A 19,422-nucleotide genomic window follows, 5' to 3' on the forward strand; every position below is an offset into this window, starting at 1 on the left:
GGATAAGAAACTGAGGAGATAGTGAAGGGCGGTTTGTCCAGGTTGTTGAAAGCTCAGAGTTAGCGTTTAATCGGAATAGAAATCCTGTTAATAGCACCTGATTAGCTCAGTTGATGAGGCTGAGCGGGTTGTGGTGAGGTATTTTTTGGTCACGTGAGGGCAAGTGGCAAGAAAAAAAAAATCCCCCAGGCGGCTTAGAACAGTGCCTGAAATCCGAACACTCTTAGGCTTTACAGTTCTTTCTGTTTCTGGAGACTGCCTATTAAAACATATTCCTGGCTGAAATGTTTGTATATAAAAGTCCCTAAGTAATTATTAAGCACCACGCTTAGCTTTCTCTAAGGAGTATGGAATATTGTTGAAAGGCTTGTTTCCTCCAGGAACTTGAATTTCATTTAGTAAGTCTTCAAGGGCTTATAGAAGAGTAACTGAAATCCCAATTTACTAGTTGGGTTGTGTTAAAAAACATAGGCTAATTGGTAGTCAGAACACAGTCACTGTAGAAAGGGTTTTATAACTGCTGTGGTGGGGAGAGAAGGGACAGCCTGAGCAAAGTCTTGAAGTCCAGAAATAACATGGTATATATCAGACACTATGAAAAGTTTGATTTTATCAGTAATTTTTGAGTCAAGGAGTGTGCAAGTTCCTGAAGGGCTTTAAAGGTGCTGTTAATAGGATTAGTTCTCAAATTATTTCACCTGTATCCTAAAATTGGGCCTCAGCTGGGAGAAGAAATGAAATTGGGCAAGTCTCGATCAAGGAACAGTGGATAACTCAAGTAACCAATCAAGGGAGCAGTTTTGAGCTATAAAGAAAAGGACTGTAAAAGAGTAGATAGAAATTTGTTATAAATTCATCAGCTCCAAAACTATGCTATCCAGAGGGAGTAAATCTGTTGGGAAGGCAATTTTTTCTGCTCGCGGCAACCCAGAAAATAGGAAAAAAAAAAGTTTAATATGGCAGTAACTATAAGAAATACAGTGCCCTGAAATCTTATTTATGCTGCTTTGTGATACAAAAGTTATTTAAAACATTTCCCCAGTCTTTGGGCTTTGTAAGGTCATCACTAAATCTTAGTTAACTGGTGGGCGAAGTTTAAACCAACTTAGTTAACTGGTGGGTGAAGTTTAAACCAGCTTAAGTTATCAGCTCTTGAAAAAAAAAATCAAAATGCTTCTATTCCTAGGAAGAAAATACGGTGGCCATTGGGCATAATTTTCTGGTGGTGGGATTACAAGGAACTAGGGGCTGAGGTAAAGGCTGCATATATATTGATTTCATTTCCTCTCTATTTCATACGGTATTTAAGTGCTCCTGAGTCTTTTCCAGGCTCACGTTACTAGGCAAGGTGGTTTTTCCTTAGGAGAGGCGCAGGTGTTTTTCAAAGTGAGATACTGGCATCAGCAGTATCAAAATCACCGGGATCCAAGGTAAAAATGTCGATTCGGTCCTTTCTATTCCCTGAGGAATTTGAGTTTGGGGTGAGGCTGGCAACCTTGCCTCTTTAAGAGACTAATGTAACGCCCAGTGTTCTCTCCCCCTCCCACCGGCTGGGATCGGAACCCTCCTGCGCCGCCCTGGCCTCCCCCTCCCCGGACCCCTCCCCGCCCCTCCCACCTCCACCCATCCCCGCCTCCCGCCGCAATCTTGGCGGGAAGACGCCAGCTGCTAAGCGGAGGGAGGATGTCTGGGTCGCGCGCGGAGGCCGAGGAGAAGGTGGGCTCCAGACAGCGACTCCAGGTGAATGGGAGAAAAGGCTTGTCCCTTTCGGGTGTGTTCCTGCCTCAGTCTTCGTGAGGGGTGTGCCGGGCATAGGCCGAGGAGGATGGGAGGACTTGCCACCCGGCACCTCCTGACTCTAAAACTTTCCTGCTCCTTGGGGCATCTCTCAGTTTAACGGGTTTTTTGGGGTGTTGCTTTAAAAGATAAGCGGGGATGCCTGTCCTGGTTTTCCTCTGGAAAGTAGACCTTCAGCATTGAGGAAGATGCTTATCAATAACCCCCAAAATAGTGTCTGGCTGGGGTCCGGAAGCCTGCATTTGCTTTTGCAGTCGTTATGGTCAGTTTCCCACTCTTGAAACAATTCCATTTACTCAGTCTCCTCAGTTACAAATTGTCGTCATTTTTTTTTTTTTTTTTTTTTGCGGTACGCGGGCCTCTCACTGTTGTGGCCTCTCCCGCTGCGGAGCACAGGCTCCGGACGCGCAGGCTCAGCGGCCATGGCGCACGGGCCCAGCCGCTCCGCGGCATGTGGGATCCTCCCGGACCGGGGCACGAACCCGTATCCCCTGCATCGGCAGGCGGACTCCCAACCACTGCGCCACCAGGGAAGCCCCTGTCGTCATTTTTATTATTGGTCTGGCCGACTCATGGGTAAGAAATGTGTCCAGTATAATAAATAATTCTATTCAGGTTAATGAATTAGGTATCTAGATTTTGGAGGGAAAAAGGTTTCCTTACAGGCTATCAGTTTGGCTTTGTGTTGTCATTATGAAATAGGAATTAGATTTATTTATGCAGATCTGTAAGAAAAGGCTTAAAACCTGGAATTTTAATACTCTCTGTTTTCCTTTATTGACCTGAATAGGTGAATGAATATAAGGAAAACCAAAACATCGCTTATGTGTCTCTGAGACCGGTACAGACTACAGTTTTAGGAAAAACAGCTAAGGTGTATCTTGTTCCCTTTTCACTCAGTAGCTACAAGCCAGATCAACTTAAGCGCTCCAAATCCCTATTAGATAAGAATTCTAACAATGAAGTGGCATGTAAGAAATGTAAGAAGGCTGAAATAAAGAAAACTTGCAGAAGGATTTTAACCCCAAAGATGGAAGCCACATCTTCCAAGGCAGAATCCACTCTGGAAAAATCATCCTTAGATGTTCATGCTGAAAGTAACAAGTGGCAATACAAGAGCACTTCAGATACAGTGATTCTCAGTGCTGATACAGAAAGCAGCCAGGATGGAGACAGTGATGAAGGTACCACACCAGGCATGGTAAGAATTTAATTACTAGCTTATTCAAATTTTTCGTATTTAAAAATATGTTTTTAAGTTCTGATAAGCTAAGGTTATCAAGGGTCTCATTAGCTCAAACAGATTATTTTGTCATCTAATTTATGTTTAACTGAAATTTTATTCTTTAAATGTATAACATAACTTCCTTGGGTTAATTTTACTCTTGGTTTCGATTTGTGAAAGAGGGGATTGACTTAATCTTCACTCTGCTTCCCTTTTTCTTCCTCTCAGCTTATTGCATTTATTTTTGAGCTTACTTCTACTTTCTGGTGTCATGCTCACCTTTACATATTTATGCACAGTGTACCAGAAGAAGCTGAGTTGTGGGACATATAGCATTTGAATGACTCCATGTCAGGTTAGGAAAATCACCATTAATTGATTGCATTCATGTGCTGAATATTTCCTTTAATTATGTAAAGGAGACAAGTGATGGAGTAGAGAAGATACGTGAGAAACACTAATTCTATTTAAAATAATAGTTCCATCAGTTTAAGGAATTAAGCATCTAATTCTTTTGGCTTCTATTGCCTGCCGGGAGTGTTGTACTTCATTTAAAGTGACAAATTTTATGCAAGACAAGGTAAAACCCTACCACATGATGAAAAGTTGATGGAACTAGAACAGAAAATGATGGTAGGGAAAGGGAGATGGGATAATTGAGGCGGTGTTGTAATGAACTAGGACCTGTGGTGGGACAGGGTGGGCTAAGTCATAAATGCGTTGGACTGGGGGTTGGAAGCCTGGGTTTTAGTCATGGCCGCTTCTAAGAAACCTTGTACCTTTAAGCAGATCACTTCTACTGTGAGGAAATTGGATAAGATTGGTGGTTCTCAAACTTTAGCCTATATCAGAATTACCTGGGAGGCTTGTTAAAACTCTTGTGCAGGGCTCCACCACCAGTTTCTGATTCAGAAGTTTTGAAGTGGGTATAGAATTTGCATGTCTAAAATGGTTTCCTAGAGACAACGGTCCAGGACTGCACTTTGAGAACCAGTGGATTTGATTATCTCTTTGGCCTCTTGAACTGTAAGATTCTGAGTATATGAGGCTAATATAAAACAGATTTTATTTTGATGTAAGGTAAACAGAGTCAGAAATTAGAACATGAGGTAGGACTGGAGATAGTCAGAGTCATAAATGCTCAGCATATATTTTCTTAGGACAAGCTGAAAGAGCTCACATCTTTTTTTAAAAAAAAATAAATTTATTTATTATTTATTTTTGGCTGCATTGGGTCTTCGCTGATGCGCGCGGCCCCTTTCCAGCTGTGGTGAGCAGGGGCCCCTCCTCGTTGTGGTACGCTGGCCTCTCATTGCGGTGGTTTCTCCCGTTGCGGAGCACGGGCTCTAGGTGCTCGGGCTTCAGTAGTTGTGCCTCGCCGGCTCCAGAGCACAGGCCCAGCAGCCGTGACGCACGGGCCCAGGTGCTCTGCGGCACGTGGGATATTCCCGGACCAGGGCTCAAACCCATGTCCCCTGCATTGGCAGTTGGATTCTTAACCACTGCACCACAAGGGAAGCCCGAGCTCACATCTTTTATAGAACATTTCATTCTTTTGTTCTCTTCCCTTTCGATAATTATCTTTTTGGGGTAAAATGGTTAAGGCTTTGTGGTACCATGCTCTAGGAAAAGTATTTAGTTTATAAGCTTATTTGTTCTCAGGTGAAGGATGGCTTCTGTCACATCAAAGACAAGTGCCTGTAAGTCTAGAATTTTATTCTCCTTTTCTGGGAAGTTTGCTAAATTTCATCTCTCAGTCCTTCTATTAAATATTTTAATATCATGAAGCATTTCTGAACAGTTTTAAAAAAATTTGAGAAAATTTTACACTTACAGAAGAGCTGCAAAAATAGTAAAGACAATTCTCCTATATCTTTCACCCATCTTCAGTTTTTGTTAATATCATACATAGCATAGAATGTTTATCGAACTAAGAAATTAACCTTGGTACAGTGCTGTTAACTAACGTACAGAATTTATTAGGATTTCACCAGTTTTCCAACTAATATCCTTTTCCTCTTCCAGTATCAAGTCCAGGATCATACAGTGGATTTAGTTGTCATGTCTGGAAACAGTTTCTCAATCTTTCATGACCTTGACACTTTTGAATAGTGCTGGGCAGTTATTTTGTATAATTTCCCTCAATTTGGGTTTATCTGCTGTTTTCTTATGATTAGAGTAAGATTTTGCATTTTGGGGAAGCATACCACAGAAATGAAAGTGCCCTCCTCAGTGCATCATATCAGGGTGTACATGATGTTGGTATCTTACTGGTGATGTTGACCTTGATCATTTAGCTAAGGTGGTGTCTGCCAGGATTCTCTAATGTAAACTTACTATTTTTCCCTTTGTAATTACTAAATACTTTGAGGAAGATACTTTAAGACTATGTGAATATCTAGTTTCTGTCATCAAGCATATATTTATTTTTTTATTAAGATAGAATTCACATAACATAAAATTTACTAAATTGTGTAATTCAGTGTTTTTTAGTATACATACATAAGGCTGTGCAGCCATCACGACTATCCAATTTCAGAAATTTTCATCACTCCAAAAAGAAACCACATACCTGTTAGCAGTGACTACAAACCCTATTCCTCCCTCCCTCAGCCCTGGAAACCACTAATCTACTTTCTGTCTATAGATTTGCCTGTTCTGGACATTTCATATAAATGGAATTATACAATATATGGCTTTTTTGGTCTGGCTTCACTTACCATGTTTTCATCATTCATTCATGTAGCATGTATTGGTACTTATTCCTTTTTATGGCTGAATAATATTCCATTGTATGGATATACCACATTTTGTTTATGCATTCATCAGTTGATGGACATTTGGGTTGCTTTCACTTTTTTGCTCTTAAGAATAATGCTGCCATGAGCATTTACTTGTGAGATTTTGTGTGATGTTTTCCATTCTCTTGGTATATACCTTGGAGTGAAATTGCTGGGTCAAATGGTAACTGTGTTTAACTTTTTGAGGAATTGTCAAATTGTTTGCCAAAGTGACTGCACCATTTTTACATAACCACTATGAAAAATCCAATTTCTCTATACCCTCAACAATACTTATTATTGTCTTTTTTAAAAATTAAAATTTTTAATTGAGGTAAAATACACAATGTATAATTTACCATCTTTACCATTTTTAAGTGTACAGTTTCAGTAGTGTTATGTACATTTACATAGATGTAAAACGAATGTCCAGAATTCTTCATCTTGTAAAACTGAAGCTCTATACCCATTAAATAACTCCCCATTCCCCTACCTCCTTTCAGCCTGTGAAAACTACCATTCTACTTTCTGTCTCTGTGAATTTGATTGTTATAAGTACCTCATATAAGTGGAATCATATAGTTTTTGTCTTTTTGTGACTTATTTCACTTAACCTAATGTCCTTAATTGTTTGTTTGTTTGTTTGCGGTACGCAGGCCTCTCACTGTTGTGGCCTCTCCCGTTGCGGAGCACAGGCTCCGGACGCGCAGGCTCAGTGGCCATGGCTCACGGGCCCAGCCGTTCCGCGGCATGTGGGATCGTCCCGGACCGGGACACGAACCCGTGTCCCCTGCATCGGCAGGCAGACTCTCAACCACTGTGCCACCAGGGAAGGCCTATTTTTAGTTTTTTAAGGAACCTCCATACTCTTCTCCATAGTGGCTGTATCAATTTACATTCCCACCAACAGTGCAGGAGGGTTCCCTTTTCTCCACACCCTCTCTAGCATTTATTGTTTGTAGATTTTTTGATGATGGCCATTCTGACTGGTGTGAGGTGATACCTCATTGTAGTTTTGATTTGCATTTCTCTAATGATTACTGATGTTGAGCATTCTTTCATGTGTTTGTTGGCAATCTGTGTATCTTCTTTGGAGAAATGTCTATTTAGGTCTTCAGCCCATTTTTGGATTGGGTTGTTTTTTTGATATTGAGGTGCATGAGCTGCTTGTATATTTTGGAGATTAATCCTTTGTCAGTTGCTTCATTTGCAAATACTTTCTTCCATTCTGAGGGTTGTCTTTTCGTCTTGTTTATGGTTTCCTTTGCTGTGCAAAAGCTTTTAAGTTTCATTAGGTCCCATTTGTTTATTTTTATTTCCATTTCTCTAGGAGGTGGGTCAAAAAGGATCTTGCTGTAATTTATGTCATAGAATGTTCTGCCTTTGTTTTCCTCTAAGAGTTTTATAGTGTCTGGCCTTACATTTAGGTCTTTAATCCATTTTGAGTTTATTTTTGTGTATGGTATTAGGGAGTGTTCTAATTTCTTTCTTTTACATATAGCTGTACAGTTTTCCCAGCACCGCTTATTGAAGAGGCTGTCTTGTATACTCTTGCCTCCTTTATCAAAAATAAGGTGACCATATGTGCATGGGTTTATCTCTGGGCTTTCTATCCTGTTGCATTGATCTATACTTCTGTTTTTGTGCCAGTACCATACTGTCTTGATTACTGTAGCTTTGTAGTATAGTCTGAAGTCCAGGAGCCTGATTCCTCCACCTCCATTTTTCTTTCTCAATATTGCTTTGGCTTTGGGGTCTTTTGTGTTTCCATACAAATTGTGAAATTTTTTGTTCTAGTTCTGTGAAAAATGCCAGTGGTGGTTTGATAGGGATTGAACTGAATCTGTAGATTGCTCTGGGTAGTATAGTCATTTTCATAATGTTGATTCTTCCAATCCAAGAGCATGGTATACATCTCCATCTATTTGTATCATCTTTAATTTCTTTCATCAGTGTCTTATAGTTTTCTGCATACAGGTCTTTTGTCTACTTAGGTAGGTTTATTCCTAGGTATTTTATTTTTTTTGTTGCACTGGTAAATGGGGGTGTTTCCTTAATTTCACTTTCAGATTTTTCATCATTAGTGTGTAGGAATTCAAGAGATTTCTATACGTTAATTTTGTATCCTGCTACTTTACCAAATTCATTGATTAGCTCTAGTAGTTTTCTGGTAGCATCTTTAGGATTCTCTGTGTATAGTATCACGTCATCTGCAAACGGTGACAGTTTTACTTCTTCTTTACCGATTTGGATTCCTTTTATTTCTTTTTCTTCTCTGATTGCTGTGGCTAAAACTTCCAAAACTATGTTGAACAATAGTGGTGAGAGTGGGCAACCTTGTCTTATTCTTGATCTTAGTGGAAATGGTTTCAGTTTTCCACCATTGAGGACAATGTTGGCTGTGGGTTTGTCATATATGGCCTTTATTACGTTGAGGTAAGTTCCCTCTGTGCCTACTTTCTGGAGGGTTTTTATCATAAATGGGTGTTGAATTTTGTTGTAAGCCTTTTCTGCAGCTATTGTGATGATCGTATGGTTTTTATTCTTCCATTTGTTATTATAGTGTATCACATCGATTGATTTGCGTATACTGAAGAATCCTTGCATTCCTGGGATAAACCCCACTTGATCATGGTGTATGATCCTTTTAATGTGCTGTTGGATTCTGTTTGCTAGTAGTGTGTTGAGGATTTTTGCATCTGTGTTCATCAGTGATATTGGCCTGTAGTTTTCTTTCTTAATGACATCTTTGTCTGGTTTTGGCATCAGGGTGATGGTGGCCTTGTAGAATGAGTTTGGGAATGTTCCTCCCTCTGCTATATTTTGGAACAGTTTGAGAAGGATAGGTGTTAGCTCTTCTCTAAATGTTTGATAGAATTTTCCTGTGAAGCCATCTAGTCCTGGGCTTTTGTTTCTTGGAAGGTTATGGGGATTCCGTTGTAGGTTATTTGTTGCTTTTCCCTTGTTGCTTTTAATATTTTTTCTTTGAGTTTAATTTTTGTTAGTTTGATTAATGTGTGTCTCGGCATGTTTCTCCTTGGATTTATCCTGTATGGGACTCTCTGTGATTTCTGGACTCGATTGACTATTTCCTCTCCCATATTAGAGAAGTTTTCAACTATAATCTCTTCAAATATTTTCTCAGTCCCTTTCTTTTACTCTTCTTCTTCTGGGACCCCCATTATTTGAATGTTGGTGTGTTTATGTTGTCCCAGAGGTCTCTGAGACTGTCCTCAATTCTTTTCATTCTTTTTTCTTTATTCTGCTCTGCAGTGGTTATTTCCACTATTTTATCTTCCAGGTCACTTATCCGTTCTTCTGCCTCAGTTATTCTGCTGTTGATTCCTTCTAGAGAATTTTTGATTTCATTTATTGTGTTCATCATTGTTTGTTTGCTCTTTAGTTCTTCTAGGTCCTTGTTAAACGTTTCTTTATTTTCTGCATTCTATTTCCAAGTTTTTCGATCATCTTTACTATCATTACTCAGAATTCTTTTTCAGGTAGACTGCCTATTTCCTCTTCATTTGTTTGCCCTGGTGGGTTTTTATGTTGCTCTTTCATCTGCTGTGTATTTCTCTGTCTTCCCATTTTGCTTAACTTACTGTGTTTGGGGTCTCCTTTTCGCAGGCTGCATGTTCGTAGTTCCCGTTGTTTTTGGTGTTTGCCCCTAGTGGCCAAGGTTGGTTCAGTGGGTTGTGAAGGCTTCCTGGTGGAGGGGACTAGTGCCTGTGTTCTGGTGGATGAGGCTGGATCTTGTCTTTCTGGTGTGCAAGACCATGTCCAGTGGTGTGTTTTGGGGTGTCTGTGACCTTATTATGATTTTAGGCAGCCTCTCTGCTAGCGGGTGGGGTTGTGTTCCTGTCCTGTTAGTTGTTTGGCATAGGGTGTCCAGCACTGTAGCTTGCTGGTTGTTGAGTAGAGCTGGGTCTTAGCGTTGAGATGGAGATCTCTGGGAGAGCTTTTGCCATTTGATATTACATGGAGCTGGGAGGTCTCTGGTGGACCAACATCCTGAGCTCTGATCTCCCACCTCAGAGGCATAGGCTTGATACCCAGCTGGAGCACCAAGACCCTGTTAGCCACATGGCTCAGAAGAAAAGCGAGAAAAAAATGAAAGAAAGAAAGAAAAAATAATAAATAGAGTTCTTAAGATAAAAAAATAATTATTAAAAATAAAAAAATGAAAAAATAATAAAAAAAGAAAGAAAGAAGAGAGCAACCAAACCAATAAACAAATCCACCAATGATAGCAAGCACTAAAAACTACTTAAAAAACAAAAACAAAAACGGACAGACAGAACAGTAGGACAAATGGTAAAAGCAAAGCTGTACAGACAAAATCACAGAAAGAAGCATACACGTACACACTCACAAAAAGAGAAAAAGGAAAAAAATCTATATATATATATAAAAAGGAGGAAGAGAGCAACCAAATTAATAAAGAAATCTACTAATGACAATTAACTCTAAATACTAAACTAAGATAAACATGAAACCAGAAACAAATTAGATGCAGAAAGCAAACTCTTAAGTCTACAGTTGCTCCCAAAATCCACTGCCTCAATTTTGGGTTGATTCGTTGTCTATTCAGGTATTCCACAGATACAGGGTACATCAAGTTGTGGAGATTTAATCCGCTGCTCCTGAGGCTGCTGGGAGAAATTTCCCTTTCTCTTCTTTGTTCATACAGCTCCTGCGGTTCATCTTTGGATTTGGCCCTGCCTCTGCGTGTTGGTCACCTGAGGGGGTCTGTTCTTCGCTCAGATAGGATGGCGTTAAAGTAGCAGCTGATTAGGGGGCTCTGGCTCACTCAGGCCGGGGGGGAGGGAGGGGTATGGAATGTGCGGCGAGCCTGTGGTGGCAGAAGCCAGCATGTCATTGCAACAGCATGAGGTGTGCTGTGTGTTCTCCTGGGAAGTTGTCCCTGCATCACGGGACCCTGGCAGTGGCGGGCTGCACAGGCTCCCGGGAGGGAAGGTGTGGATAGTGACCTGTGCTTGTACACAGGCTTCTTGGTGGCTGTGGCAGCAGTCTTAGTGTTTCATGCCCATCTCTGGTGACCACGCTGAAAGGCGTGGCTTGCACCTGTCTCTGGAGCTTGTTTAAGTGGTGTTCTGAATCCCCTCTCCTCGTACCCCAAAACAGTGGTCTCTTGCCTCTAGGCAGGTCCAGACTTTTTCCTGGACTCCCTCCCGGCTTGTTGTGGCGCATTATCCCCCTTCAGGCTGTGTTCACATGGCCAACTCCAGTCCTCTCCCTGGGATCTGACCTCCGAAGCCTGAGCCTCAGCTCCCAGTCCCCACCCACCCCAACAGGTGAGCAGAGAATCCTCTCAGACTGGTGAGTGCTGGTCGGCACCAATCCTCTGTGCGGAAATCTCTCCGCTTTGCCCTTCCTAGTGTGTGGAAACTTTTCCTCCTTCGCAGCTCCCTCCCAGAGGTGCAGGACCTGTCCCTATTCTTTTGTCTCTGTTTTTCTTTGTTGCCGTACCCAGGTGCGTGGGGAGTTTCTTGCCTTTTGGGAAGTCTGAGGTCTTCTGGCAGCGTTCAGTAGGTGTTCTGTAGGAGTTGTTCCACATGTAGATGTATTTCTGATGTATTTGTGGGGAGGAAGGTGATCTCCATGTCTTACTCCTCCGCCATCTTGAAGGTCTCCTCTAAGTTGTCCTTTTTTTTTTTTTTTTTTTTTTTGCGGTATGTGGGCCTCTCACTGTTGTGGCCTCTCCCGTTGTGGAGCACAGGCTCCGGACGCGCAGACTCAGCGGCCATGGCTTACGGGCCCAGCCGCTCCGCAGCATGTGGGATCTTCCCGGACCAGGGCACAAACCCGTGTCCCCTGCATCGGCAGGCGGACTCTCAACCACTGCGCCACCAGGGAAGCCCCTAAGTTGTCTTTTTCTTGTTGAATTGTAAGAGTTCTTTATGTATTCTGGACACTAGGTCCTTATTAGATATATTATTTGCAAATATTTTCTCTCATTCTGGGACTTTCTTTTCACTTTCTTGATAATGTCCTTTGACATACAAATGTTTTAAATTTAAATTTCATTTAAAAATTTTAATTCGAGGTCAGTTTATTTTTTCTTTTGTTGCTGGTGCTTTGGTGTCATATCTAAGAAACCATTGCCTACGCCAGGGTTATGAAGACTTACACCTATATTTCCTTCTGAGAATTTTATAGCTTTAGCTGTTAAATTTAGGTCTTTGATCTATTTTGAGTTAATTTTTGTATATGATATGAGATGGGGTCCAAATTCATACTTTTGCATATGGATATCTTTTTGTCCTAGAACCATTTGTTGTCAAGACTCTTCTTTCACGTTGAATGGTCTGGACTTCCTTATTGAAAACAAATTCACCATAGGTATATAGGTTTATTTCTAGACTCAGTTTTATTTAGTTGATCTATCTGCCTATCCTTATGCCAGTTCCACACTGTTTTAACTACTGTAGCTTTGTAGTTAAGTTTTGAAATCAGGAAGTGTGAGTCTTTTAACTTGGTTCTTCTTTTTCAAGATTGTTTGGCCATTCTGTGTCCCTTGCATTGCCATTTGAATTTTAGGATCAGCTTATCCATTTCTGCAAAAATGACATTTAGAATTTTGACAGATATTGCACTGAATCTGTAGGTCAATTTGGGAAGTATTGCCATTTTAACAATATTAAGTTTTTCAATCTATGAACATGAGATGTCTTTCCATTTACTTAGATCTTCTTTAATTTCCTTCAATATTTTGTAATTTTCTGTGTACAAGCCTTGCACTTCTTTGGTTAAATTTGTGTCAAAGTATATTTTTCTTTTTGATGCTATTATGAATGGTATTGTTTCCTTAATTTCATTTTCTGACTGTTCATTGATAATTATAGAAATACAACTTATTTTTGTATGTTGATCTTGTATCTTACAACTTTGCTGAAGTCATTTATTCTAATTTTTTTGTGTGGATTCTTTAGGATTTTCTACGTATAAGATTATGTCATTGGCAATAAAGATAGTTATATTTCTTCCTGTCCAATCTGGATGTCTTTTATTTCCTTTTTTGTCTAATTGTCCTTGCTAGAACTTCCAGTACAATGTTTAACAGAAGTGGCGAGAGCAGACATATTTATCTTGTTCCGAAGTTTAGGGGAAAACCTTTCAGTTTTTCACCATTAAGTATGATGTTAGCTGAGAAATGTATATTTTTAAAAAATTTTATTTCAGAGTGATTACAGATTCATAGCAATTTGCAAAAGTAGTACAGAGAGGTCTCATGTATTCTTCACCCAGTTTTTCCCAATGAGGACATCTTGTTTGTTTTTTGATTGAACCGGGCCCTTGGCAGTGAGAGTGCAGAGTCCTAACCACTTGGCCATCAGGGAACTCCCCCAATGAGTACATCTTAAATAACTACATTGCAATATCAAAACCAGGAAATTCATATTGGTATAAGGTGTGTGTATAGTTCTGTATCATTTTATCACATGTATAGATTCATGTAGCCACTACCACAATCACGATACAGAAATACTCCATCTCTACAAAGATCTCTGTTAGGCTACCCCTTTATAGTTATGCCCACTGCCTTCCCTCTCACCATCCTTAACCCCTGGCAACCACTAATTTGTTTTCCATCTCTACAGTTTTGTCATTTGGGGAATGTTGTATTTGTTTTCATACAGTTTGTAAATTTTTGGCATGAAGCATTTGTGGTACGCGGGCCTCTCACTGTTGTGGCCTCTCCCATTGCGGAGCACAGGCTCTGGATGCACAGGCTTAGCGGCCATGGCTCACGGGGCCAGCCACTCCACGGCATGTGGGATCTTCCTGGACCGAGGCACGAACCCGTGTCCCCTGCATCGGCAGGCGGACTCTCAACCACTGCGCCACCAGGGAAGCCCCCAAGCATATTTTTAATTAAAGTTATTTTCCTTCTTTCGTTTTTTTAAAGATAGCATTTCTTTTCCTGTTTTATAGACGCAGTAACTTCTCAAGTGTCAAGATAATGGAATTAAAAAGATATCTATTTTCTATAATATATTTACTTTGACAGCCCACTTTGTCTGATCTTCTTTGCTCAGTGTTTGATGTTGCAAGTTTTTGAGGGGTGCGTAATGGGTGAGAATAGTTTGAATTACACATACCTCAAAAAAATGTCTGATGATTTTTGTTAATTTTCTTAATTTTTCCTGTGGTAAGTAGAATCATTTAAATTTGTTTCTTTGATCTCCAAATGCACCATTTTGAAATAGATTCTTAGGAAGTTCTTGATGATGATGGTGGTGATGTTTTTGTCTGAGAAGCAATTTTAAAGGCAATGTCAAAATAACCTTTGCTGCCACTGTTATTTTATGTGTGTGTGAGAAAAATCTTTATTTTGGTCAAATTGATGCATGTACATATGTGTTTACATCATATAATTCCACGTGTTTGTGTATATGTATCTTACATAGAGGTAATTCCATATGTACACACATGTATACACAGGAACAAATCAAAACAGCCAACAATTTTCTGTCACATACCTCTCTATTTGTGGTTGCTGCTCAACAGACAAATTGCACTTTAAGCCATTTTAGCTTTTCTCCCCCACATTATCTATTGACTTACTATGGAAAGTGAAGTTTAAACATGTGTGCTGTCCCCTTCTCCCCCCACCCCATGTTTTCCCTTCCCAGATCTTTATTACGTATAGTCCAAGCTTTACCTGAGTTGCAAAATTTCTCTCAATGTAAATCACATAATTCTAATGGCTTCATGTGTATATATATATTTTATTCATGAAATATTTTCTGGGGCCCTCCATCTTCCTACTTCTTTCTGGACTGTTTTACTCTTTCTTGGCCTTTTTACTGCTTTCCTTTAAATTTCTTTTATCTTTTATCTGTCCTGTGTTGGAGCTTCTGTAGCCTGGATCCTGTCTTTTTCTTGGTTTATTATCTCATTTTGATGAAGTGCAGCTTATAGTAACTTCCTGAAAACAGGTGTATGAAAGATAGTTTGCATGTCTGAAAAAAGTCTTTATGCTTTTTATTTGATTGCTGGCTTAACTGGATTTAGAATTGTAAGTTGAAAATAATTTAATTTTTCCTTATCATTTTTAACACATTCTTCCATTGTTTTCTAGCTTCCTCAATATTGAGAAGTTAGTATCATTCTGATTCTTGGTTCTTTGTGGTCTATTTTTCCCTCTGCAAGCTTTTGGGATCTTCTCTTAACTCACCCATCTCAGGAACTGAGAAATTTTGTGATGATGTGCCTAGGCTTGAGTCTTTTTTCATTCATTGTGTTGCATACATGTCAGGCCCTTTTAATCTGGTAACTCATTTCTTCAGTTTTGAGAAAATTTCTTGTATTATTTCTCTAATGATTTTCTCTCCATTTTCTCTGCTCCTTTTTTCCCCCTACAACTATTAGTTGGATATTGGACCTCCAAGATTTTCTAGTTCAAAGTTGTCTTTTTTGCCCATGTGTTTCTCTTTCTTTGTTCTCTTTTCTGAATTTCTTTAACCATTTCAATGAATTTTAAAATTTCTGTTATTGAGTTTTTTCTTGTTTTGTTTAATAAAAAGATAACTTTGAGAAATAGTACAATTAACGGCCAGTAGGAAGTAATGTGCTATTAGGTTACACTACCTGACTTCTGACATCAGATCACTTGTTATTTAATTGGGAAGCCATACATATATTCTGTGATTATCCCAAACTCAGACTCTTTATCTCAATATTCAATGCAGCAAAGATTATGTCCTGTTTGGTAAGATAACATAAAATAATTAGAGTAGGTGCAATTTGAAGGAAAATATACATGTGGAGAATGCAACAACTAGTTTTGCGAGGCACTTTTGCTATGGATTATATAAAGTAATAATCTTTTTGGTGTAATTTCATAGGATGATTTTTCAGGATTGTCACCATACGAAAAGAAGAGACTGAAGAACATATCAGAAAATGCAAACTTTTTTGCTTCTCTTCAGTTGTCTGAGGTTTGTGTGGAGTTTCTAATTAAAACTGAGATACTATTCCTCTTGCCAGTAGGTTGATAAAATACCATAGTATCAGGTTTCATAGTGTCAAATGAGGGAGGGTAAAGCTAGGAGCAAGATTTTCACTTAATAGAAAGAGGTTACCATATTTTATTGATTCCAAGACATTTTTTTTTGAAGTTGGCATATTAAAACTATAACTGGCAGCTTCCCCTCACCCCTTTTTTGGTAGTACATAAGATAATGGTGTCTTATGAATAGTTGTCTTGGATTCAAAGAAACAGGGTATGTTCCAAGAGGTTGCTTTAACTAAAGGTTAAAGGTGAAGTGGGAGGGATGGGTTAAGGGATGTGTGGTAGAGGAGAGAGAGGACGGCTTTTTTTTTAAACTTTAAGAATAGATGCGAGGAACTTTCCTGGAAGTCCCATGGTTAAGATTCCGAGCTTCCATTGCAGGGGGTGCAGGTTCAATCCCTGGTCAGGGAACTAAGATCCCTCATGCAGTGTGGCAAGGCCAAAAAAAAAAAAAAAAAAAGAATATATGGGAATATGCTTTGTATAGGAAACTTTAAGGATAAGTGGCCAGAAGTATGCTAATGTTTTATAATCATTATTACTAAAGGTATAATTTACACTGAAGGTCTTCACACTGGGGTAAAATTTCTATGTATGAGAGAATAGCTGTTTAGGAGGGTGTGTGATGTTTTCCCCCAAAATACATTAAATCCTTGGCTTTATTACATAACTCTTTGGTTTCTCTGAATACCAGATTCCTAAATATTCAGTGTGTATTTGCATCTTGAGGGGAGGGAGGGTGAATTAATATAAGGGACTAAATTGTTGAGTCACTAACAGTTGAAAATTCATAATTTAGACAAAAGTATCCCTGATTTTGATTTTAGTTAACAGAAATTCTGATTTGATTTGTGGAAATATAACCTGCAACTTTTCTGGAAAACACCAAAGTAGAATTGCCTGTAGTAGAATTTAAACTTTTAAATTTGTAGTATATTTGATAAATGTTTAATGTTTAATGATGTAAACTTGTTAGCAACTTGGTCCAAGGTATCAGAATGTCAGTACATTAGATAGTATTATATACTTGTCTTTATTATTGATAGTGTATTTGCCTCACGTCTACTAGAAGAACAGGTATCATATCTCACGGTTCTTTAGTTGCTATATAGATCTTGGTTTAGTGTGGAAACAGTAGCAGATACCTAATATTTTAGAAGGTAAGCTATGTAGTTATAAGATAGTGTTTTTTTACATGTGTATGTTTTGTGTATTTTGCAGTCAGCTGCAAGACTCCGTGAAATGATAAAGAAGAGACAGCCTCCTGAATCCAAAAGGTAAAAGATTTGGTTTACATTTCCTGTACCATGATATATTGCTGAGTTGTTTTATAATTTGAAAAACTGGTTCAATATAGTAAAATAAATAGCAGATCAGAAACTCTGTAATTTAATTTAATCTAATCTTAATCCTTTATAGGAACTCTGAGGGAATGCTACCTTTTAATAACTGTAAAGTTCTCATCTTCATCAAAGGACTATACAGGAAATAGAATCTTGAGAGCTGAATTTTGTTTATATTTATTACTGCTGCTAATGGAGGGAAATCTTTATTACCACTAAATTGTTCTTATTTTTGCCTGAGAAACTGTTCTTAAAGATTCTTCTACTTTATTTTTCTGGCTATCTTTTTGCTTCTCAATTTGTTTTTTCTTTCCCATTCCTAGAATAAAGGAAGGAAATGAGCATTTGTTGCACATCTATGAAATACAGTGCAGTGACCTAAAATTTTTATACTGCATTATCTCATTTATTTCTGGCAAAAATTTTGTGGGATAGAAAACAGGCTCAAAGAGGTAAAGTACTGATAATTTGCTCAAGGTCAAAGTAGTTCTTAAGTGGAAGCTTCGGGATTTGAACTCCAGGATTCCTCAGGTTAAGTTCTCTCCTCTTCATTTTAGCAGGGCTTATGTATAAGAGAAGAAACTGAAAATCTTGGCATCAGTAGACCATTTTTTTAGTGCTAGATGCTAATGAAATGTAGCATCATTTAATTGGTTTGATTCTCATGCAGGTTAGCTAGCTTGAGAAAAGCTAAACCTTTAATTATGACCAGGTATCCGCGAGTGTGAAAAATTGTTACAGGAGGAACATCATTAACACTGGAAGATAATAGCACCGGTTCTGCATATTTTTTATTAGCAAAGATTTTTTTTTTTTTTGCGGTACGCGGACCTCTCACTGCTGTGGCCTCTCCTGCCGCGGAGCACAGGCTCCGGACGCGCAGGCTCAGCGGCCATGGCTCACGGGCCCAGCCGCTCCGCGCCATGTGGGATCTTCCCGGACCGGGGCACGAACCCATGTCCACTGCATCGGCAGGCAGACTCTCAACCACTGTGCCACCAGGGAAGCCCTATTAGCAAAGATTAATGGTGTTTTTCTCACCTAAGTCACAATTCCAGCACTTAGTAGTTGTATAAGTATTAGTATCCAGTAGATAGAGCAGAAGTTATGTAATATAGAGGAAAGAGCATAGCTTTTGAAATTTGGCAAACATGATTTCAAGTTTCAATTCAGCAACTTATAGCTATGGTATTAACTTTGGACAATTTATGTAATTTTCTTTCTTTATCTGTAAAGTTGGCATTATGCCAATCTGGAGGGGTTTAAGTTTTTAAAAATTACTAAATATATTATACATACAGAGAAGTGCATGTGAAATATTTTTTTATTAATCAATTTATTTTTTAAAAAATTTATTATTTATTTTTGGCTGCATTGGATCTGCGTTGCTGTGGGTGTGGGCTTTCTCTAGTTGCAGCGAGCAGGGGCTACTCTTTGTTGTGGTGCACGGGCTTCTCATTGCAGTGGGTTCTCTTGTTGTGGAGCACTGGCTCTAGGCACACGGGCTTCAGTAGTTGTGGCAAGTGGGCTCTAGAATGCAGGCTCAGTAGTTGTGGCACATGGGGTTAGTTGCTCCGTGGCATGTGGGATCTTCCCAGACCAGGGATCAAACCCGTGTCCCCTGTATTGGCAGGCGGATTCTTAATCACTGTGCCACCAGGGAAGTCCCCACATATGAAGTATTTGTATAGTTGAAAAAATAATAGTAATTCAAGCACCCATCCATGTACTTGCCATCCAGGTCAATAGAAATTTATAGTACCTCTTAAGGCCCTCCCTCCAGATAACAGTCATTATGTGAATTCTTATTTATTTATTTATTTGGCTGTGTGGGGTCTTAGTTGTGGCACACGGGATCTTTCGTTGCAGTGCGTGGGCTTCTCTGTAGTTGCGGTGCGTGGACTCTAGAGCATGCGGGCTTAGTAGCCCCGCAGCATGTGGGATCTTCGTTCCCTGACCAAGGATCGAACCCGCATCCCCTGCATTGGAAGGCTGATTCTTAACCATGGGACTGTCAAGGAAGTCCATTATGCTGAATTCTGTGATAATCACTCCTTGCATTTATTTATAGTTTTACCACCTGTGAATGTATATTTAAACAGTATTTTGCTTATTTTGTCCTGTTTTTTATATTGACATATAATGTGCCATTTTTATATTCTGCGATTTTATTTTGCTCATTTTTATATCTTTATGTTTTAAAATTCATTCATGTTGATGTGTACAGCTTTACTTCAT

At 39.2% G+C, this 19,422-nt stretch overlaps 1 protein-coding gene across 3 annotated transcripts in view; it reads left to right on the top strand.

The window, feature by feature from the left end:
• Positions 1–1,623: 1,623 nt before the first annotated feature.
• The window catches only part of WDR76 (WD repeat domain 76), a 62,510-nt gene continuing 44,711 nt past the window's right edge, over positions 1,624–19,422 (top strand). For 2 of the 3 annotated variants that reach the window (XM_082648691.1, XM_082648692.1), the window contains exons 1-4: positions 1,624–1,740; positions 2,588–2,998; positions 15,675–15,767; positions 17,063–17,118. In XM_082648691.1, coding sequence (XP_082504817.1) covers positions 1,684–1,740; positions 2,588–2,998; positions 15,675–15,767; positions 17,063–17,118 — 617 coding nt within the window. In that variant the 5' untranslated portion in view covers positions 1,624–1,683. Of the gene's footprint in view, positions 1,772–2,587; positions 2,999–15,674; positions 15,768–17,062; positions 17,119–19,422 lie in introns of all 3 variants that reach the window. The other variant, XM_082648693.1, reaches the window with a different exon arrangement.

This window comes from Grampus griseus (genome assembly GCF_964374135.1).
Source record: "Grampus griseus genome assembly, chromosome: 2".
NCBI classification, from domain to species: Eukaryota; Metazoa; Chordata; class Mammalia; order Artiodactyla; family Delphinidae; genus Grampus; species Grampus griseus.